General features: G+C 48.3%; 1 protein-coding gene across 2 annotated transcripts in view; it reads left to right on the top strand.

Moving 5' to 3' along the window:
- malt1 (MALT paracaspase 1) overlaps positions 1-24293 on the top strand; it is a 139458-nt gene that overhangs the window by 52955 nt on the left and 62210 nt on the right. For both annotated transcript variants that reach the window (XM_085974308.1, XM_085974313.1), the window contains exons 9-10: positions 14296-14349; positions 16315-16518. In XM_085974308.1, coding sequence (XP_085830434.1) covers positions 14296-14349; positions 16315-16518 — 258 coding nt within the window. The remainder of the gene's footprint in view (positions 1-14295; positions 14350-16314; positions 16519-24293) is intronic.

Raw genomic sequence — 24293 nt, 5'->3', positions numbered from 1 at the left:
GTCAGATGTTGTGTGTGGGGTCCACAGATTTGGACTTTGTGGATCGCCCCCACAGTGGTGCTGTTATTCTCGCCGACAGTCAAACAGCAAATTGTCACAGCTCTGTCCCATTCTAATCAATGGCCAGATGGAGTTTGCTGAATTAATGCCAATGTGATTGCCACAGCCACTTCGACCATTACAGAGATAGTTCTGAAGGGCTGAGAATCAGTAAATCGTTCAATTGCTCAGCAGGTTGCTTGAGGGTAGGACTTGTTCTAGGAACTTCACTGAAATCTTAAACCTCTATTAAGTAATAAAATAAGTGTTTAGACAGCCATACATGTTAACTTCCCCTGATTGATATTATTTTTGTATCAATATTTATTGAGCTTGTACACTAAGCAATGATTGCAACTAGTAATGAAATATAGCTAAGTTAGCATGCAGTTCGGGAGACAATCCTATGTATACGAGCATCTTCTTGATATCGATTTATTTATCTATTCTGTTCCAGTACAAACTCATCAATCACATTAAACCCAACCTGGACATTTTGTCCATACGGACTGCGACCCATCATGTTATCAGATCGGAGCCATTGCTCCTAAACACATTCCTGTTAAATAACTTGTTGCTCCATTCTGTGTCGGGCCCCAGTACCTTGGATGTGAATCGGATATTGGCCACGCTTCTCCCGATCCACCCTTCTGCTCGCTGCAGAGTATTCTAATTATTTTTCCAGCAAATTGTGGCATGAATTTGCCACTGGAGGCTAGGGGAGCAGAACGGTCTAACTTACAGCATTCTCGCCAAGATTGACATTGCAGTGAATTCCGGGCCAAAGCTTGTCAACTGACTGTGGAGCATCACAGCTGCGCTCTGTCACATCCTCAACTGAAGCTCACAAACGAGCATTTTCCAGCAGGAATGAATAGGAATGGGAACCCTGCTCATTTTCTCCCCTCCTCTTCACTAGCTCAAAGGCATTGGGGCCAATGATATCAATCTTAACACTGCACTGGATAATATAAGTTTAACTCAGCGATGCCTAGGGATCAATATTGGTTCAGTATGGTTCAATTATACACTGGGCTATGCATTTACCAAACAGGGACAGTACAAGGGCAGTCTGATGGGGCCAACATGTTGGACCTTCTCGTGTACAGTGCAGTGGAATGATGGGACACAATCTGAGTGAATCTGGTGAGTTTCCCATCTGAAACACATCACTGGGGGGATCTGTTTGGTGCTTCCCAAGAGAGCAGGGGGAGGGGAAGGAATAACCAGAAGTATTTTGTCTCTGGTTATTTTTCTCCAATTCAGCATTTTGGACCATTCCCATAGGTGAGTCCTTACTCTTATGATCTGGAGTGTGCCTTTTCCTGTTTAACAATTTGTAACCGGTCCAAGGACTTGACTGGAAACCCTGTCCTCATGGAGAGGAACAAAGTTGAAGCCCATGGAATAAAAGGGACAGTCGCAGCATGGATATGAAATTGCCTAAGTGACAGGAAACCGAGAGTAGTGGTGAACGGTTGTTTTTTAGACTGGAGGGAGGTATATAGTGGTGTTCCCCAGGGGTCAGTACTAGGACCACTGCTTTTCTTGATATATATTAATGACTTGGACTTGGATATACAGGGCACAATTTCAAAATTTGCAGATGCCACAAAACTTGGAAGTATAGTAAACAGTGAGGAGGATAGTGATCGACTTCAAGAGGACATAGACAGGCTGGTGGAATGGGCAGACACGTGGCAGATTAAATTTAATGGAGAAAAGTGCAAAGTGATACATTTTGGTAGGAAGAACGAGGAACGGCAATATAAACTAAAGGGTACAATTCTAAAGGGGGTGCATGAACAGAGAGACCTGGGGGGGTGTATGTGCACAAATCATGGAAGGTGGCAGGGCAGGTTCAGATAGCAGTTAAAAAAGCATATGGGATCCTGGGCTTCATAAATAGAGGCATAGAGTACAAAAACAAGGAAGTTATAAAACACTGGTCCGACCTCAAGAATCTTCTTGACAGATCGGAAGTTCTGGGTTTTCGCGCACGTATCCCCGGGAAAGGGGCAGCCGCGGGCGGAGAGTTGGGCTATTTGCCCAACTCCTGCCCAGCGAATGCCTGAGAAATTCTTGCGCCTGGTAAAACCTGGCATAAGGCCTGCTTTTACAAGCGTAAGAGTTTGATAAAAATGTATTTATGTTTTTTTAATCATTTATACATTAAAAACCTGTACAATAAGGTAAGTTTACTTTTAGCCCCTTTAAAACATTTAGGGGGAGAAATTCGGTTGGTAGCGCCAGCGATTAGCACCTAAAGAGGCCGAGAATTGGGGTGTTACCCAATTTTCGGGCGGGCGCAGTGAACCCAGCGCCTCTTGCCATATTGAGTGGGTTTTAGCACCGGCGCTAAATCTTAGCGCCCGCTCGCGGGCGCAGGCAGATCATGACGTCATTTCAGTGTGCAATGCCTTTTTGGCGCCCCGGACCGGAAATTCAGTGGCGCCCCCCTCCGTTCCGACCGGCACTAATAAGGACAGCTTCCTGGAATGTTCCCCAGTCGCTCTCGGGCTTAGGGGGGCACTCTTTAAAGGGGACAGCACTGGTATAAAAGCGGCAGCCATTTTGGGAGCGCAACTTCTTTGAGATTTACACAGAGTAGCAAAGTTGAACTCTGAGCCATATCACTAGTGACACAGCGCTGCCAGAGGACCTTCAGCCTTCATACCATCACCCTGCTGCTGGTGAGCGTTTACACCCTATTTAATTTCTGGTGACCTATTATTATGGGGGCTGCTTTGGAGGGGAACGTCCTGCTGCTCGACCATCTGGAAAGGGCACGGGGACGGAGGGAGAGAGGGCCAGGAATGGCCAGACGGAGGACGGAGGAGGGCCAACAGACGTCGCCACACCAGACCTTGCGCTGCCAGGGTATTCAGGCAGCAGTTCTCTTACCTCAACATGTCGGAGGAGCAGTGTGTTAGGAGGCTGCGATTCAGGAAGGAGGTGGTGACTGAGCTGTGCCACCTGCTTCAGGCAGATCTGCAGCCGCAGATAAGGTGCAGGACCTCTCTGTCGGTGGCTGTGAAGATAACAGTGGCATTGAATTTCTATGCGATCGACTCCTTTCAGTCAGCAACTGGGGACATTGCCAACATCTCCCAGTTTGCGGTGCACAGCTGCATCCAGCAGGTTACAGATGCCCTGTTTAAAAGGCGGCGGCAGTACATCTCCTTCAATGTGACACCGTAGAAGCAGCGGGAGCGCGCAGAGGGCTTCGCGGCAATAGCGGACTTCCCCATGGTGCAGGGCGCCATTGACTGCACGCACGTGGCTTTGCGGGCGCCTGTTTTGAATCCTGAGGAGTTCCGCAACCGCAAGGGGTCCCACTCCTTGAATGTGCAGCTGGTCTGTGACCACCGGCAGCTGATCCTGGCGGTCAATGCACAGTTCCCAGGCAGCAGCCACGACGCATTCATCCTGCGCCAGACTTCAGTCGCTGACCTTTTCGAGGCCCCGGCTCTCACAGAAGGCTGGCTTCTCGGCGACAAGGGCTATCCACTGTGCCCATGGCTGATGACCCTGCTCCGTACGCCCAGCACCCCTGCAGAAGAGCACTACAACGTCAGCCATCAGGCGACGAGGAACATTGTGGAGCACACAATCGGCGTGCTGAAGCAGCGGTTCCGCTGTTTGGACCATTCGGGAGGCGCCTTGCAGTACTCACCAGAGCGAGTCTCCCACTTCGTCGTAGTCTGTTGTATGCTGCATAACCTCGCCAGCCAATACCAGCAGACATTGCAGGAGGAGGAGGAGGACCAAGACGGGTGGGTCCGAGAAACTGGAAGGGCCGTCCATCAGAGGCTGATAAGGAGTCGGTTCTAGGCCCCTCTCACGGACTGCTTGGTGCCATTCGAAGACCAGGAATGGAACCATTCGGATAACCCTTAGCCGATGAAGGCCAGTGTAATGAAATCTGCTTGTCTTGCCTGTATTCGTTTTGCACTCATGTATATTACCCTCCCCCACACGGTGTATAGTTTCACTTCCTCTTCCCTGACTAACCTGGAAGGTTCCAGGTCTTGGCTCTTGGCTCCACCCCTGACTTCTCTTACTTAAAGATCCCAGGATCTGTATGACTCATTCCTGTGAGCCAGTCAGTGTGATCAGTGTGTTGAGATGTTAGCTCTGATCTTAGTGATTAAAAGCCAACTTGTTAAAGTCTATAACTTCTAGTTTGGTGGTTATTGAAGGCACATCAGCCAGAATGATTGTAAATAGCAGACATGGCCAATGACATTAAATTTTTTTGTTTATTTTGAAAACTGTGCTTCCTTCCAACATGACAAAGCAATGGCAACAGAAAGCTTAACTAACAAACTAACACATAAGTGCCTCGCACACCCGGGAGACTATCCAAAACATGACTAACATTCAGACCAGCATCCACGGCCTTGATTTCTAGAAATAGGACGTCTCAGCTGCACCTTCTACTCTTTCCCCTTTGATGGTGATCTACTTCTCTTGCGAGAACGGCCCCTTCCCTCCCTGCAGCTCCTCCGTAATGGGACCCCAGTGGCTGCATGAAGGCTGGGGGACGCCTGCTGACTGTCCGAAAGCGCAGATGCCCCTGAGGGACGGCCTGGACGGACTCTGGGCTTGGAGGGGCCGGATGCTGACTGCTCTAATTGGGCATGGGTGGAAGAAGTCTGTCCTGCAGGTGGTGGCAGCTGCAGTGGAGACGTGCCAGCATTGGCATCAGGAATGCTGACATCCTGAGAGCGGACACCTGCTCCGTGGTCGGCCGACACACTGGCACTCTGACGGGGCAGCACCGCAGCATGCGCACCAATCGGCTGGTCCACAGATTGCTGGCCTGCTGTGGTGCTGCAACGGCCCTGGGTAATCCTGCCTGATCCATCGAGGGTGGCAGCAGTCAGTGCTTGTGTGGCCTCAATCAGCCTCTGCATGAGGCCAGCGAGGGACTGCGTGGCAGCGCTCAGCACTTGCGTGGCAGGTGCCAGTGCTTCGGTGAAGCCCTGGACAGTCCTTTCCAGTGATGTAGCGACGCCCTGGACAGTCCTTTCCAGTGATGTAACAACGCCCTGGGCAGTCTTTTCCAGGGCTGCCCCGAAGCCCTGGGCACTCCTTTCCTGTGCTGCCCCGAAGTCTTGCACACTCCTTGCCAGTGTCTCGATGGATTCAGGCATCCTTGCAACTGCAGCCATCAGCTCAGTGTGCCTGAGTCAAGCCTGGGCGCTCATTTCTGCGAGGGAACGCACCTCTTCTGCGCTCTGTGCAGCAGTCATCGTGGCCTGATGCGCCCTCCGGGGAGACGGCTCCTGATCTTCCCTAGCCCCCTTGCATTGCTGGAGGCCGCTGGTTCCTGTAACTGGTTCCTCCTCTGAGCCATCCCCCCCTGCTCCCTTCCAGGGAAGCACAATCCCCAGTCTGCAGATGGGCTGGCTTGCCTGAGGGTGGCACGGATGGTCCGGCTTCCTCCTGGTCGTGGCCTCCGGAGTCACTGTCCCTGGCAGCTTGATGGCCTGGCTTCCGAGCTGGTGATGCAGCATCTGAAAGCAGGGAGGTTGCAGAGTGGCTTTAGCGAAAGGACAGGGTGGTAGCTCCAGACTGAAAAAGCATGCTGGTGGGGGGAACAAGTGGAAGGAGACAGTTCAAAAAGGCGATGTCCTTACCATCGCTGTGCACAATGGGGTCGGCAGCTCTAGTGGTGACAGGACCACTCATCCGGCCTCCAACAATCTGGTGGACTCTTTCCTCCAGGTCCGTGAGTTCCTGCAGCTGAGGAGGGCCTCCTCCGGTGCGAATCTGTTCCCTCCGGTTCCTGGCCAGCTTGGCCTGCAGGAGAAAGGACGGGAAGTTATGAAACATGCTGCCCTGAGTTGTCATCTCATGCCCCCCCATGGTGGATCAGCCCTTCCATTATGTCCTGAGTTGTCATTTCATGCCCCCCCCCCCATGGTGGATCAGCCCTTCCATTATGTCCTGAGTTGTCATTTCATGCCCCCCCCCCATGGTGGATCAGCCCTTACATCATGCCCTGAGTTGAATGTGTGTGTGCGTTCCCAGAAAGGGCCATGGGTGCTGGCTGACAGATGGCCATTGGTGCATCGCGCACCCTCTGGCCATAAAGTCAGGTGCAGATGGAGGGATGAAGAAGATTGCCAATAAGCCACTCACCCTAACGACCCGAGTGAGATCGTTGAACTTCTTCCTGCATTGCACAGGAGTCCTGGGCACCACGCTGCTGGAGTTGACTCTTTGACAAACTTCCCTCCAAGCTCTGCGGTACTCGTTCTGATGAGGCCTCCTGCCATTGTCAGGGTACAGCACTGCTCGCCAGTGCTCCACTGCGCCAGCCAAAGCATCCAATGCCCTTTCGGAAAAGCGCTCCGCTCTCTGCCTCACCCTCTCCATCTGGTCAAAGTTTGTAACGCCTCAGAATGCACACGCCGATTTTGAGGCCTACAGGGTGATGAGTGTGGCTGCTGAACCTAAATGACCCGTCCCTTTAAGAGCTGGCCAGCGCCAGCATGTCTTTGTCATCGATTATTGACAGCACCTGTGCTGCGCCCGTCCTCCCAGATATTGAGTAGTGCCGCCAGGTTAGCGCCTTAGTCCCGTGCAGCGCCTAATTTTACGCCGCAATCTCCTTCAGGGGCGATGCAACCCAATATCGCTGGAGGTGGCAATAAGTTGCGCATGGCGATAAAATTTGCGCACCGCCAATTCTAACGCCCCAAGCGGGGCTATACCCAATTTCTCCCCCTTAAATTTATTTTTCAAGCAATAAATTTTTGCTTTAAATATTTAATTAAATGGCATTTTAATTAATTTTAAGTATGTAATTTTTTTTAAATTTGATGTCTAGTTGTATTTTTTGGGGGTATTCCCATTCATGCTTATGGGGATTCTGTATATACAGAATCCGCATAAGTATGAATGGGGATTCCATTCGTTCGGCTCGCCCACGTGATTTCAGGCGATTGCGAACTGCCTGCGCCCCTGAGATACGTGGGTCTCTACCCGCAGGGGCCCAAGACCGCGAATCTCCGTATCTCCCAGACCACCAGGTACACGGGCATTTTATTTGCGGAATTGAGCCATTTCCCTGCGGGAAGCCTCCGACCGCAAATTCAGGGCCGTTGTGTCTAATTCTGGGCACCGCACTTTAGGAACGATGTGAAGGCCTTGGAGAGGATGCAGAAAAGATTTACGAGAATGGTTCCAGGGATGAAGGACTTCAGTTACGTGGATAGACTGGAGAAGCTGGGGTTGTTCTCCTTGGAGCAGAGAATGTTGAGAGGAGATTTGATAGAGGTGATCAAAATCATGAGGGGTCTGGACAGAGTAGATGGAGAGAAACTGTTCCCGTTGGCGGAAGGGTCGAGAACCAGAAGGCACAGATTTAAGGTGATTGGCAGAAGAACCAAAGGCGACATGAGGGAAAACTTTTTACGCATCGAGTGGTTAGGATCTGGAATGCACTGCCTGAGAGGGTGGTGGAGGCGGATTCAATCGTGGCTTTCAAAAGGGAATTAGATTAACTGAAGGAAAAAAAAATTGCGGGAGAGTGGGACCAGCTGAAGTGCTCTTGCAGAGCGCTGGCGGGGGAGGCAATTTAAAATCATTAGTGGTTTGTTTACAGCTACTTATCAACGATTTTTTTCCCCAGTTTTTTGGATTTGACCGGTCGCCCACCGGTTTCCCGCTGTGCCTCGACCTCGTCTGTGAAGCTGAGGCGGGAGGTCAGTGGCCATTGAATCGGCTGATGAGTTGACCGCTTCAAATGTCAAATCAAAGCTCCCAGCTAATTGCGAAATGGGCCCCGATTTTCCTGGAGCCGTCGGGCGGGGTTTCAGGCGGGCGGGGGCTGAAAATCGCAGAAATAGGGGGTCGCGACCCCCCCCCCCCGCCCGATTCCCCGCCCCGCCCGACTTTCGCCCCCGTGTTTCAGCGCGACCCGAATCAGTCCCGCCCGCAGCAGGCGTCTAATGATCAATAATTGTCATGTTTAATTCTATTTTCAGGGGCCCTTGGAATTTTCAGCCTTTCCCCACGTAAACCACGCCTGGTGGGAACACCGCTGATGAAACCTGGCGTGAACAATGTCGGCTTGCTTGCTTTCAGCTGCAGGTCAATCAGGCATGAAGAGATTTAATCAGCCAGCATTTGTAGGCTGCAGGACCTTGTTGCTCAAGGCTTGGGGCAACTTGTTGTAGGCTTAGGCACAGCTGTGGAAGGTTAGAGTCTCACACACTTCTCCAGTGTGAGCTCCTGGGAAGCCCCTCTCAGCACCCTAACTCAGCGCCTCCTCAACGGAGGCATCTGCCAGAAGCATGGGAGGCCTTTTATTCCTTCCCTTCTTGGCATTAGAGAATCTCCAACAGCAGAGGAGGCTGCAGCAGATCCAGCAACAACAGCAGATCCAGCAACAACAGCAGCAGCACCAGCAGGAGCGACAGGCTGCGGCTCAGCCACTTGAGGCAGCTCAGGCCAGAAGGGGCCAGCGCATGGAAGGCCGTCGGCGCAGGAGATACCCCCCAAACTGGGTCTACAGACACAGGGTGAGCTACCTCAACATGACTGAGCAGCAGTGCCAAAGGCGGCTCCGACTTTCGCGAGAGGTAGTGACTGACATCTGCGCAATGCTACAGCAAGACCTGGAGCCCAGAGCACCAGGTCGACACTCCTTACCAGTGGCCATCAAAGTCACCACCGCACTCCACTTTTATGCCTCAGGCTCCTTCCAGGGATCAGCAGCAGACATCAGCGGCATCTCCAAGGCGGCCGCAGCACGGTGGCATAGTGGTTAGCACTGTTGCCTCACAGCGCCAGGGACCCGGGTTCGAATCCAGCCTCGGGCGACTGTCTGTGTGGAGTTTGCACATTCTCCCCGTGTTTGCGTGGGTTTCCTCCGGGTGCTCCGGTTTCCTCCCACAGTCCAAAGATGTGCGGGTTAGGTTGATTGGCTATGATAAATTGACCCTTAGTGTTAGGGGGATTCAATACGTGGGGTTACGGGGATAGGGTGGGATATGTGTTGGTGTAGGGGTTACGGGGATCGGGTGGGATATGTGTCGGTGCAGGCTCGATGGGCCGAAATGGCCTCTATCTGCATTGTGGGGATTCTGTGATTCTGTGATCTGTGACTTGCATCAAACAGGTCACCGATGGCCTCTTTGCCCTCGCACACAATCACATCCATTTCACCCAGGATCACGCAAGTGTGAGGGCGCGAGCGCATGGATTAGCTCAGCTGGCAGACTTTCCAAGGGTGCAGGGCGTCATTGACTGCACCCCATCGCAATCCAGGAGTTTTTGTCAACTGCAAGGGCTTCCACTCCCTTAACGTTCAGCTGGTGTGTGACCACAAGAAGGAGATTTTGCATGTTTGTGCCAAGTACCCTGGCAGCTGCCATGACTCCCTCATACTGCGCCAGTCTACTGTGCCTCCGCTATTCAGTCCACCAAATGAACTTCAGGGATGGCTACTTGGAGACAAGGGATATCCCCTGCAGATTTGGCTAATGACGCCGGTGAGGAGACCAGCTAACGAAGCTGGGGAGCGCTACAACTCCAGCCACATTTCCACCAGATGCATTATCGAGCAAACCATCGGATTGCTAAAGATGCGCTTCAGATGCCTCGATAGATCAGGTGGAGCCCTACAGTACTCATCAGCCAGGGTCTCCAAAATCATTGTGGTATGCTGTGTGCTTCACAACATGGCACAGTGTCGTGACTTGCCGATTCCATAGGGCCAAGAGGCTCCTCACAGAGCCACCTCGGATGAGGATGAAGCTGAGGAGGAGGACGGAAACGAGCATCCTGCAGAGGCCCATCAACCAGTGGTACCAGTGCGCGAGAACATTGCTGGGCGGAATGCAAGGAACGCACTCATCCTGGGCCGATTTGCGTAGCCTGGTACTTCAAACACTGTAGCCGCGCTGCTTCTTAACTGACTATGGACAGTGGTCCATCCCTGTGCATTTCTGCCTATTGGACCAGCTTGCTGACATCTGCAAGTAATCCTAAGGCCTCAATGTCAAATCCCCATTTGCCAAATGACAGACGCCACAACTCCAGCAGTTGCCACCAGATTTTTTATGTACAACAAAGTGATGGCATTAAAACTACATACAAGACTTCTCACCCAAGTGACTACCCTTGTGATTAGTGGTGCTTTATTTTTCTCTTAGCGTGCTCCTACATAGTGGTACCCCTGTGGCTTCAGCAGATGTGGAGGCCCCTTGCTGACTTTGCTGCTGCTCCTGTCTCGACACATTTAGCAGGCGTCCTCTGGGGTGGCGAGCCTGTGAGGGCTCGCCAGCAGTCTGCTGCTCCTGTGGCTGTGCAGGGGTTGAGACTCCTATCTCACTTGGGTGTGGACTCCGGCGGGGCATGGAAGTGAGAGCGCGTGGAGAGGAGCCCCCACTTCCTTGAGGTGTGCCAACAACCTCCCTCTCATGGGTCAGCTCCCCCTCAGTGCCTGCAAGTGGCTGGAGAGCACCTTGCTGCACATCAGGGGGGCCATGGGGACCCGTCTCTGCACTGGAACTCCTGCTCAGAGGGACTTCCATGAAGGTCTGGTTTCGGTGCTCAATCGATGCCCATCGCTCCTCCAGAGATGTCATTCTATTCTGAGCACTCACCATGTTTTCGATAACCTGGCGACTAAGCTCCTCCTCGGCCACAGCCCTCCTCTCCTCGGCCGCAGCCATCCTTTCCGTGGTGATGCTTTCATGCGCCAATGACTCCAATAAGGCTGTGCTCATGCTCGCCATGGACTCCTCCATTCGCTCCACACTCGCAGTGACTCTGGAGACAAAACCTGCCAGAGACTCTGTGCATGGAGATCCATCACCTCCTCTCTTGCGGATGGACCCAGAGGCATAGGGTCGACATGCAGCTGAGCTGAGCTGGCAGAGGCCTGCGCCCTCCGACGAGGACTCTCCACTGCTGTCCCTGTCTCCACAATCTGCTGATGCTCACTTGTGAGCTGTGAAACACCAGGTGACAACACTATTCTATGTCCCGAAGGCCCCCCCGAGGTGTGAGTGTCTGCGCTGATGCTGGTGCACTTACTTCTGCTGACGCTGCGCCCTCAGAGGCTGGAGCTTCCTCTGAGGAGTCTGGCTGCAAAGCCTCTTTCTCCTCGGCAGTGGGGACGGGGGCTCTGGATGGTCCTGTGGGGGAGTAAAGGAAAGAGCTAGAGATGTGATGCCAAGGCTACTTGCACATTGGATTTGGCATATGCTCATAAGTCCAAATGATGCAGCTTCAGAATCATATCAGCGACTCATGCTATGTCAATGAGAGAGATGGGAAAGTATTCTGTCACCAGCTTGCGGGCTTGCTCCTGTCTCTCCTGCCCCAGCTTCCACAGGCACGTCAGCCCCAGCAATCTCCATCACTGCTTCCTCACAGGGGCTCAGGTGGGCGATTGAGGGTGATCCTCCTCCAGTCCCCGCACGCTCTCTCCTATTGTGAGCTCTCTTTTCCTGCAATGAGGGAGACAAGTGGAGTTTGAGTGAGAGTGCAGGCGTGAGCGTAGAGATTGCATAGCATAGATACTTAGAAGGAGACAAAGATGATATGAGGCTGCAAGACCAAGGGCCCTCACACTGTGTTGTCAGTTGTGTTCCAAGCATCAGAGTGAGACGCAGTGTGAGGGCTGCATGGTGGAATAGTTATGTGAAGGTGAGCAAAGAGAGAAGGAATGGGTAAGGGTGCATGGATGTGACTGTGAAGTGGGATGTGGAGGAAGAGATTGCTGAAGCTGAGTGCTGTTGGGGAAAGGCAATGGGGATCAGGTTGAGGGTGATGGAAACTTCGTACTTACTTTTCCTGTACGGTGAAGGTCATGGAAGCGCTTCCTGCACTGGATCCAGGTCCGTCGGGTGACTCCCTGAGAGTTGACCTCTGCAGCCACCTCCATCCAGGCAGCCCTGGTCTCTTTGGGAGGCCTCTTCCTCCCTGAGCTAGGGAAGAGGACCTCCCTGTGGGCCCTTACCCCATCCACCAATGTCTGGAGTGAGGTCTCATCAAATTTGGCGGCAGCTCGGCCTCTGCCGCTGGCAGCAGCTGGTGCAGGCTCCTCTGCCATTCTGCAAGACTGGTTGGGAAGCCTGCAGAGGTTGAAAAGCTTGCTGGACACTTTAAAAGCACTACGAATGATGACATCATACTGTGGGGCTTTCTGACTGGAAATGGACAATTAGCAAGGGTGCCCACATGCTGGAAATAAATTGGCCAATTGAGGGAAAATTGCATGCAGCAGGCTGACCCATTTCGATTCGGGTTGGAACCCGACATTCGGGGAACCCGACAATTCCCCGCACCTTCGGGAAAATCGGGGCCATGTTCCCTTAACCACTAGCTTCTCTAAACTGCATTTCCACTACAGATTCAGGATGCTGCAAGTCTTCACACATGTCTCCATCCAGTCTGACCTCATTACTTCTCCCACCATTGATAGCTCAACTTCACCTGCTATCTATTCCATCAGCATGGGTGCCCTTGAAAAACTCTCACTTTGGTCCTCAGAATCCCACCACAAGCAGCAGCAGGTACACCAGCAGCACCAACAACAACACCAACCTTCTCCGCAATCAACTGATGCTGCACAGGACGCAGGGCATCAGCACCCGATCACATTGCTGCCCAGGAATCCTCACTATGACCAGATTTACTTCACTTGATGCTGTACACTTTGGCTGCCACATGATGCGCCAGGTTGGCACCACCCCACACCAACACCATAAAGCATCCCTACAATGCCCAAGCCATTCTTTTCACTCATCACCATTGCGGGGGGGGGGGGTGGTACCATTATGCCTCATCATTCATTGCAACTCATTAAGCCACTTCCAAAGGTGCACACAAATCTGTCCAAGAACGCAAAGTGTTGAAAATAAAGGTTTCAATGTTTGACACTACATGAACATTGCATAAAACACCCAAGTGCCTACCCTTTTGTGTTGTTAGTTGGTATGATTGGACTAGGATGAGGGTGAGTGTGAGGGGTGGCTAGTGAGATGGAGATGGGGATGTGATAATATAGATAGAGAGAGAGAGAGAGGGATGGGTGGAAGTGCAAGGTAAGTTGGTGTGCATAAGGATGTGCAGGAGTAGGGTAGGGAAGGCAAAGTGATGGGGATGTGATGAGTGGCACAGCAGGATGAGGTTGAGTGTGGTTTTGCAGTAATGTTTCATGATCTACTGAGATCATTGAAATGTTTGCAGTCTCCTGGGGAGGTCTCATCTGCCCATGGGAAGGGAAGAGGACCTCCCTGCGTGCTGTGACTCCCTCCATAAGCATATGGAGAGAGTTATGGGAGAGCCTGGGTGTAGCCCTGCACCTCTGTGCATTGCTTGTCAGAGTTTGCAGCACCTCAATGCTGTAGAGCACTGAGAGCATAAATGTTAAAATCAATTTGGACATGGTCCCTTTTAAGGGAACTGGCTGATGACGTCACCAGACCCGCTTCTTCTAATTGGACGAGAAACGCGCTAGGCGGGCTTAACGAGCCCCATTAATGGAAAGTCATTCTACAGAGCTGGCTAGAGCCAGCAATGGGGCCGCGACCCTACACCGCCCGCCCCAGACCCGCCGAGGTTTATAATGTTTATGATAATGTCTGGAGACTAGAAGGGTTATGCTTACCACAGCAAGGCCACGGTATTTTACGTGCATCTAACGTCGTTGATGTATGTTGAAGAAAATTTAGACTTGTGACACTGGGTTATGCAGTAGCCAGAGACTACCATATTAGGCAAGGCCAGTTCCAGTTTGATAAAACAGTGTATAAATATAAGCTTTACCCTTTATTCCAGCAGCACAAGAAGGAACTCATGCCTAAGTTCGCATGCTCTACTGTGAATATACCTCGCTTGTAAATTGCTTTTTATGCTGATAAAGAATAAAATGATTATAACCAGAAGAATGAATTTGTTACTACTCAAGTGAACAACAGAAGACTGTTTTAAAACAACAGTTAGTAATCATGAATCTTGCTCTGTCCCACTTACAATTGGGCAAAAAAATCCAAGCTAGTATTTTCGCTAAGGAGTCGGAGTTAGCTGGATTTACATGAATAGAAGAAAAATGGATGGTTGTAATAGAAATCATAAAAGTTAGCTGTTAAATCTTTACTGTAGTTATAAATATTGCCTTGACCTGACTACGATTGTGTCAAGACACAGTCGCTATAAAGAGCAGGGCCTTGAACAAGATAGCACTGCGATTAAATATTTAAAAGTATTAACTTTTTCTGACATCAGGTAATCCAGTTGAGGTTGGACAGCTAGACCTAGGGTTTAACCAAAGACATTATGGTGAGTAACGTTTCCTTCTTCTTCTTCTGTTCTCTCTGTGTAGATGTGATGCAGCTACAATAAATCAAGCTAGTGTAAAGCTTTACATTTTCTCCCTCTTGGTTGCGTCATTAAAAAAAAACACCCAAATCTTATTGATTCAAGTACATAATGAATGAGCATAATCAGTGGTCAAAGTGAGCCAGAGTGGTTCGGTATGGCATTCTGACCTTTCAATTTTTACCTGGCTCCATTCTGACTGAGTCCCGGATGTGATGTTCCTCTTTTTTTCCCTACCTAACTAACCAAACTTGGGTGTCTTGGACATCAGTAAATTTTAGGTTATATATACTTCTATAGTTGCTGTTTCCGCTGCGTACTGACGCAAACATTTCTAGGAAGCATTAGGAAAATATTTAATTTTGACATTAAAAATGATGCATTTAGGTTCATTTTAAACATACTTTTACTTCACAATTGATACTTTTTCTATCATTTCTTCGAAAAAAAAGTGTTTTTTGGTTAATCCATATTGAGCAGGCCAACTAGAACACCAGTTCCCAAAAAGCTACCTCAAAAGCCACTTTCCCCTCTTCGCAAATAGGCTCTCCTCCCCTTCACAGAAGTACTCACTCCCTCTGACTTCCTCCCTGAAGTTCAGAGGGATCTCGGTCTCTTAAACACCACACCTCCAAAAACACTCTGCCTCCTTGTTGTGGGTCCCAGCTGACGCTCCTAATTGCCAACTTTGTTTCGTTTTGGCATCAGAGACCAGGATTTCTTTCTTGCAGCACAGATTGCTAGGGATGGGCAGCAGCCAGGACTAGCAGCATGCCATCTTCGGGAAAGAGTAAAAAATGACCAACTGTTTTAAAATAGGCCTATGACATGATGTAGTTACAATGAAAATGCAGTGGGCCACAGGCTTGCTTTAGTTGCGGCTGAACCAATATTTCACAATTTGTATAGTGGAAGGTTGTGGCAAGAATTTCAGTGATTTCCCGCATTGTGGGACATTGTGGATATATATTAGTACTTTCTATTTCTGAACATGGATGTTAAGTTGTTTTAAAATTGTTTATATGGTTGCCACAGTGACACGGAGGCACCCTTCTTCCCACTGCACCAAATTCAAGAAGGCATTACTCTTCTTCCCCCTCACCGCCAGTTCAAGCTGATGCACTTTATTCCCTTTTTTTGCTGGTATTCTTGTTTCTCTTTCACCTCAATTCACACTCCTCTCGCTCAGTTCTTGCTGTCACTTTCCTCCAGCTGTGGTTCATGCTACACCTCTTCCTTCTCTGCCCTCAAATTCCGATGACCTCCTTCCCACCATTCAACTGACACTCATCTTTTCCCAAATCATACTAAAATAAAAACAGAAAATGCTGGAAATACTCAGCAGGTAGGGCAGCATCTGTGGAGAGAGAAACGGAGTTAACGTTTCAGGTCGATGACCCTTTGTCAGAACGCAAATCTTACTGTTCCCCTTAGGAACATAGGAATGACGTAGGCCATTCAGCTCCTTTAGCCTGTTGCGCCATTCAATTAGATCATGGCTGATCAGTATCATAACTCCATTTACCCGCCTTAGTTCCGCAACCCTCAATACCCTAGCCTAACAAAAATCTTTGCAAATCTCAGTTTTGAAATTTAAAATTGACCTAGCCTCAAAGCCTGTTTGGGGGAGAAAGTTCCAGATTTCCACTGCCCTTGTGTGAGTAAGTGAATCCTGACATCACCCCTGAATGACCTAGCTCTAATTTGCAGGTTATTCCCCCCTTGTTCTGGACTCTTGTTTTGGGCTGGGAAAAAGATGGCAGTGTTAGATTACTATTTTTAACATCTTCCATTGAGTGTTAGCAGAATAAATGAAGGTTCAGAGAAAAAAAATACTGTTTCAGTACTGTAAATTTCACCCAGATAATTAAAAAGGGTACATTTTTGTGCTATTAAAGTGATATTCTAAAATCGTTATCTTTGTAGCTACAGACAAGGTGGCTCTTCTGATTGGCAACATGTCCTATTACAACCATCCTAAGCTAAAGGCACCAATGGTGGATGTATATGAACTGACCAATTTGCTGCGGCAGCTCGATTTTAAAGTGGTATCTCTGTTGGACCTCACCGAATCGGAGATGCGTAATGCAGTGTACGAATTCTTACTCTTGCTGGACAAGGGAGTGTATGGTATGTTTGTTTACAATACATTTCAGTGTGCTCTGGCAGTTAAATTGTGTTACTTCAAAATGGCAGTTTCTGGAGGGAGGGGACTGTTATATTGCAGTCATGATCAAATTACTTGACACACTAGGCTTTTGAGGGGTCAGATTTATACTGTTATTCATGCTGTAAAACAACTCTCTATACGGTCTTATTTTGAACAAGGAATAGAAGGACTGCAGTTCAGTCAAATGAATATCCTTGGGTATGCGGTGGCTGAGTTAATAAATAGTGTGTAATTGTGTTATACAGACCAGAAAAATTCCATAATTCAATTTTTTTGCCTGTACTAAATTAGTTGATCTCAATTCACTTCATTACCCCCGGGCTATGTGGATTTTGACTCGTCAGTTGTGAGACACTGGGTAATTTTGACTTTGGGCAATAATGCAACACAGGCAATATCGGATCAGCTGCCATTATCGTCCATTTTACACTATCAGCCAAAGTCAGAATTACCCCCACAGTGTGATCTATAGACATTAGATTAGATCAGCATGCGGGTTCCTCTGTGTGTCTTGCATTAAAAAGAAAAACATGGAATTTGTGGTTTCAGGACTGAGGCTCACTGGACAATCACAGGACAGCCTCACAGATAGAGTTGAGTATTGTGTGTGCATCAAATGGGGAAAGGTTGAGTGTGTGCTGCACAAGGAGACATTTGCTATTTGTGTGTTATCATCGAGGGGAGATGCTGAGGGTTTTGTGCATTCTCCAGAGAGTTGTTGGCTGGTGTTTGTGCCACAGGTGGAGATGTTAAGCGTGTTACATGATCTGTGCTGAATTAGCTGATCTTGGCTGGGGTGATGGTCAGGGAGGATTCCTGCTCCTCATCATTATCTAGTGGCCCCTGATGGAAAGTGTGCACATGCCAGGTGAGGACTAGAGGACTAGGATCCAGCTGTAATAGTTTCCACAGTTGAATAGCCTGCTAACACGGGCCTCAATATTAACTGCCCCAAGATGGGCAGGAGTGGGGCGGTTAAGAAGTGAAATGCGTGGAATGTGACACCAACCCACCGCTTATTAATATATTTAAATAGGGCTCCTACAGTGCAATTTGGAGCTCGATTTGAAGTTAATTGTTGCTGCACGAGTTTCCCAAGGGTTGGGAAACTTGGCAGTGAAACAGAGGTGGGAGCTGCCATCTCCCCAAGGTAAGTTGCTGTTTAAGCACTCCTAGTGGGCCAGGAGGAGCGAGGGTGCACCCCCGGGCCCTTCAAGGAAGCCTTCGGCCTCCCCCAGCCCTGATCTCCAGCCAGCCCTCCTGATCACAGGTCTCTTCCCCACACGCCCCCCCCCCCCCCCCCCCGCCCCGATTACTGACATCATACTGTGGGGCTTTCTGACTGGAAATAGTCAATTAGCAAGGGTTCCCACGCTGGAAATGAATTGGCCAATTGAAGGGAAATTGCATCGATGTGGCAGACCCATTTAGATTCGTGTCGGAACCCGACATTCGGGGAACCCGACAATTCCCCGCACCTGCGGGAAAATCGGCCCCAGTGTATCTTTGTATCTGGATTCGTGGTAGAAGACACAAAAAACATTCTGGAAATAATGGGGAACCAAGGGTCTAGAGAGAATGAGGAACTTAAAGAAATCAATATAAGTAAAGATATAGTAGTGGAGAAATTAATGGGACTAAGTGGCGACAAATCCCCTGGACCTGACGACCTGTACCCTAGGGTTTTAAAAGAGGTAGCTGCAGTGATAGTGGATGCCAAATCTATTCCCTAGATTCTAGAGCAGTCCCTAAGGATCGAAAGGTAGCAAACATAACCCTGCTATTTAAGAAAGGAGGAAGAGAAAAAGCAGGAAACGAGAGGCTAGTTAGCCCTGACGTCAGTAGTAAGCAAATTGCTAGAATCTATTATTAGGGACGTGGTAACAGGGCACTTAGAACATCATATGATTAGGCAGAGTCAGGTTTTATGAAAGGGAAATCATGTTTAACAAATCTGTTTTTTGAAGATGTAACTAGTAGGATGGATAAGGGGGAACCAGTGGATGATGTGTATTTGGATTTTCAAAAAGCATTTGATAAGGTGCCACACGAGATTATTACACAAAATTAGGACTCGTGGTATTGGAGGTAATATATTAGCATGGATTGAGGATTGGTTAATGGACAGAAAACAACAGAGTAGGAATAAATGGGACTTTTTCAGGTTGGCAGACTGTAACTAGTGAGGTACCGCAAGGATCAGTGTTTGGGCCTCAGCTATTTACAATCTATATTAATGGCTTAGATGAAGGGACTGAGTGTAATGTATCCAAGTTTACTGCTGATACAAAGTAAGGTGGGAAAGTAATCTGTGAGGAGGACGCAAAGAGGCTGCAGCGAGATATAGACAGGGTGACTGAGTGGGTAAGAACATGGCAAATGGATTACAATGTGGGGAAGTGTGAAGTTATCCACTTTGGTAGGAAAAACAAAAAATCAGAATATTTTTTGAATGATGAGAAACTGGAAAATGTTTGCACTCAGCGGTACCTGGGTGTCCTTGTACATGAATCACAGAAAGTTAACATACAGGTACAGCAAGCAATTAGGAAAGCAAATGTTATATTAGCATTTGTTATAAAGGGATTAGAGTATAAGAGTAAAGAAATCTTACTACAATTATACAGGGCATTGGTGAGGCCACACCTGGAGTACTGTGTACAGTTCTGGTCTGCTTTCCTAAGGAAAGACATACTTGCCTTGGAGGGAGTGCAGTGAAAGTTCATTTAGACTGGTTCCTGTGATGAGGGGGATTGCCCTATGAGGAGAGATTGCGTAGACTAGGCCTATATTCCTTAGAGTTTAGAAGAATGAGAGGTGATCTAATCAAAACATACAAAATTCTTAAGGGGCTTGACAGGGTTAATGCTGGGAAAATGTTTCCCCTGGCTGGGGAATTTAGAACACGGGGTCACAGTCTCAGAATAAGGGGTCGGCCATTTAGGACTGAGATGAGGAGAAATGTCTTCACTCAGCGGGTGGTGAATCTTTGGAATTCTCTACCCCAGAGGGCTGTGGATGCTCAGTCGTTGAGTATATTCAAGAGAGGTCAATACATTTTTGGGAATGAAGGGATATGGGGATAGTGCGGGAAGGTGGAGTTGAGGTGGAAGATCAGCCATGGTCTTGTTGAATGGCGGAGCAGGCTCGAAGGGCCAAATGGCCTACTGCAGCTCCTATTTCTTATGTTCTTAAATGAGCACTTGGTTGAAGTACCAAAGATCTGCTATTCTGTGATACCGTGCTCCAGAAGAGAGAGGAGGGGGGAAAAAGGTGTGAAAATTGGAAAAAATAAACTTCATTGATTGAAACAACACGAGGCTGACTGCATTTAAATTGTGTTTTTTTTGTCTTATTATTTGTAGAATTCATTTTAAAAGCTCGAGTTAGTTTTCTGATTTTATCACTTAGTCTGTGAATAATCCAGTTGTGGCCAGTGCATTCCAGAAATTGCATAAATTAGTCAACTTCAAATCGGCAACAAAAGTTTTGTACAGTGGAATCGTTTTTCAAGGGTTTTGCATAAACATGGCTGTCAAAAATTACCTTTGTTACTGTAAAAATGTTTTATGATCAGGGAATGGAAAGTGTCATAAAAAAAAATGCATAGTAACCATTTCTCTGCTCAAATTCTTTTCACCCTGGGTGCATTTTCCTCTTGAGATGATACCAGAGAAAAAAATAAGTCAGCCTCGGTTTCAGCGTGCATTTAAAAAGTGATGAACTCAGGACAAGCCAAACGTAACAATAATGGCATAAATGGTGCAACAGAAGTTCTTTCTGTGTCACTGTGATCTCTTTTAAGCAGGGGCATGCACAAACACCCTACTAAATGTGATTGCAAGCAAGATAGCTGAATGCATGAAGTTGTGAGTCTGAGGTTGCAAGTGCCCGCCAACGCATCCTGTAACTATTGCTGAAAAGTCTTTTCGGTTGCAGACGAAAGTGTGATAAAAATCAGTCTACTTTTGACAGCAGAAATGAATATTGCCTCATGGTAACATGCTTTTAAACATGCTTGTAGAGAGCAGTGCAGGAAACTCCTGTATTTAGCATACTTTAAGTGGCAGAATCGTTTTCCGTTTAACCCTTTCAGTGACCTTAATGCACTCTATAGCTTTCTGTACTAAATTCTCTCTCCAAAATTGTCTACTCCTGACTTTAGGAGTTGGATATTACAACCCAGGTCAGAGGTAGCAGCAGTCGGAGCATTGGTCGTCTTCTGTTTCTTATCCAGGGATCAAACAGGTTTTCACGGCAGTGACTACATTCTCTCCACACCAGCGTACAGTGGAGACAACAGTTGCTGCTGCACATTATGTATGTTGGAGATGGAAGGATATGTTTCTGAGCTGCGTGCCTTAATTCCTAAAAGCCTTTTTGTACATGATGGACAAAACATTGAACCAGTGCACACTTTGAAAGCACCCTTGCCAACCTCCATAACTCCCTAGTCCATCTCAATGGGCCTAGAAACTCCCACTGGTCCTCCCATTTTACCTTCAACCCATGCAAGTGGCTAATAAGAACATAAGAAACAGGAGCAGGAGTAGACCATTTGGCCCCTCGAGCCTGCTCTGCTATTCAATAAGATCAAGGCTGATCTTCTACCACAACTCCACTTTCCTGCACTACCTCCATATCCCTTGATTCCCTTAATATCCAAAAATCTATCGCTCTCTGTCTTGAATATACTCGACGACTGAGCCTCCACAGCCCTCTGGGGTAGAGAATTCCAAAGATTCACCACCCTCTGAGTGAAGAAATTTCTCCTCATCTCCGTCCTAAATGGCCGACCCCTTATTCCGAGAATGTGATCCCTGGTTCCAGACTCCCCAGCCAGGGGTAACATCCTCCCAGCATCTACCCTGTCAAGCCCTGTAAGAATTTTGAATGTTTCAATGAGATCACCTCTCATTCTTCTAAACTCTAGAGAATATAGGCCTAGTCTACTCAATCTGTCCTCCATAGGACAATCCCCCCATCCCAGGAATCAGTCTGGTGAACCTTTGTTGCACTCCCTCTATGGCAAGTAGGTAATGAGATCAAAACTGTACGTAATACTCCATGTGTGGTCTCACCGGGGCCCTATATAATTGCAGCAAGATGTCATTACTCTTATACTCAAATCCTCAAGTAATAAAGGCCAACATAGCATTTGCTTTCCTAATTGCTTGCTGTACCTGCATGTTAACTTTCAGTGATTCGTGTACAAGGACACCCAGGTCCCTCTGAACATTAACATTTCCCAATCTCTCACCATTTAAAAAATACTCTGCTTTTCTATTTTTCCGACCAAAGTGGATACCTTCACATTTCTCCACATTATATTCCATTTGCCATGTTCTTGCCCACTCACTTCACTTGTCTATATACATTTGGTCCCCTCATCCAAATCATTGATATAGATTGTGAATAATTGAGGCCCAAGCACTGATCCTTGCGGTACCCCATTAGTTTACAGCCTGCCAACCCGAAAATGACCCGTTTATTCCTACTCTCTGTTTTCTGTCCATTAACCAATCCTCAATCCATGCTAGTATATTACCCCCAATCCCATGAACCCTAATTTTTTTTAATAACCTCTTGTGTGGCACCTTATCGAATGCCTTCTGAAACTCCAATACATCACATCCACTGGTTCCGCCTTTATCTATGCTGCTAGTTACAACCTCAAAAAACTCTAACAGATTCGTCAAACATGATTTCCTTTTCATAAATCCGTGTTGACGCTGCCCAATCCTATTATTATTTTCTAAGTGCCCTGTAACCACATCCTTAATAATAGATTCTAGCATTTTCCCTACTACAGGTAGACTATCCTTTATCCGCACTTCTGAAAACCGAAAACCTCTGAAAACCGAAAGTTTTTTTGTGGAGCGTAAGTTGTGCGCACGACATAACCCGACTGGCGCCAAACATGACCCGACGCGGCCGATGCTTTTCTGACCTGATTTGTGGGCCAGCTTAGCATAGGAGTCAGCTGATATCCGACTTTCCCACAACTGGCGGCGGCAGTCGAGCCCCAGACCCCTGCTAAGTCGAGGAATTCAGATACGGAGCAGGGGGAGCTGTAAACAGACTGGGAGCGGCAGCACAGAGAAGCAGGAAGGGGAATGAGACACGGAACAGTCGCAAGAGGTAGCCTGAACTTTAAAAATTTATATTAAATACAAATACTAATTACCAAATTAATTTAATGTTCAGAGTTTCCCAGTCTGAAATAATACCTTCTGAAATCCGAAAATTTCCGAAAACCGAAACACAGCTGGTCCCAAGGTTTTCGGATAAGGGATAGTCAACCTGTACTGATGTTAGGCTAACTGGTCTGTAGTTCCCCGTTTTCTCTCTCCCTCCTTTCTTAAATAGTGGGGTTACATTTGCTACCTTCCAATCCGCGGGAACCGTTCTAGAATTTATGGAATTGTGGAAAATGAAAACCAATGCATCCACTATCTCTCTAGCCACCTCTCTCAAAACCCTAGGATGTAGGCCATCAGGTCCAGGGGATTTATCAGCTTTCAGTCCCATTAATTTCCCCACTGTAACACTAAACATCCATACGACAAAGGTCCTCTACCAACTTGCCCCCGCCACACAGTACTGCCCCCCAATTATCAAAATCCACGACAAGGCCTTGGACAACGTGGACCACTTTCCATACCTCGGGAACCTACTGTCAACAAGGGCAGATGTCGATGACTAAGTCCAACACCGCCTTCAGTGTGCCAGTACAGCCTTTGGTCGCTTGAGGAAGAGAGTGTTTGAAGGCCAGGACTTCAAACCCAGCACCAAGCTCATGGTCTACAGAGCAATAATGATACCCGCCCTCCTGTATGCCTCGGAGACATGGACCATGTACAGCAGGCACCTCAAAGCACTGGAGAGGTACCACCAATGCTGCCTCCGCAAGATCCTGCAAATCCATTGGCAGGATAGGCGCACCAACGTCAGTGTTCTCGCTCAGGCCAACATCCCCAGCATCGAAGCTTTGACCGCGCCCGATCAGCTCCGATGGACGGGTCACATCGTCCGCATGCCCGATACGAGACTCCAAAACAAGTGCTCTACTCGGAGCTCTGACATGGCAAGAGAGCCCCAGAAGGCAGAGGAAATGCTTCGAGGATACCCTCAAAACCTCCTTGAAAAAGTGCAACATCCCCACCAACACCTGGGAATCCCTGGCCCAAGACCGCACAAAGTGGAGGAGAAGCATCCAGGAAGGCGCCGAACACCTTGAGTCTCTTCGCTGGGAGCAAACAGAAGCCAAGCACAAGGAACGCACGTCAACACAAGCACCCCACCCACCCGCCCATTCAACCACCGTCTGCCCCACTTGTGACAGAGACTGTAGGTCCCGCATTGGACTCATCAGCCACCTGAGAACTTATTTTTAATGTGGAAGCAAGTCATCCTCGGTTCCGAGGGACTGCCTAAGAAGAAGTAATTTCTCCAGTACTATTTTTTTAAAACTAACACTAATTTATTTCAGTTCCTCATTCACGCTAGACCCTTGGTTCTCCACTATTTCCGGGGGGGTTTTTTGCGTCTTTTTCTGTAAATTTCTCTGCCATTTCCTTATTCCCCATTATAATTTCTCCTGTCTCTGCTTGTAAGGGACCCACATTTACTTTCGCTAATCTTTTCCTTTTTACGTACGTATAGAAGCTTTTATAGTCTGTCCTTGTCTTTGTCTCTCGCTAGTTTACTCTCATATTCTATTTTCCCTGTTCAT

The sequence above is a fragment of the Somniosus microcephalus genome, chromosome 2 (assembly GCF_052327205.1).
Source record: "Somniosus microcephalus isolate GS21.2 chromosome 2, FLI_Smic_1.0, whole genome shotgun sequence".
Taxonomy (NCBI): domain Eukaryota; kingdom Metazoa; phylum Chordata; class Chondrichthyes; order Squaliformes; family Somniosidae; genus Somniosus; species Somniosus microcephalus.
This window is presented reverse-complemented; position numbering and strand designations above follow the sequence as displayed.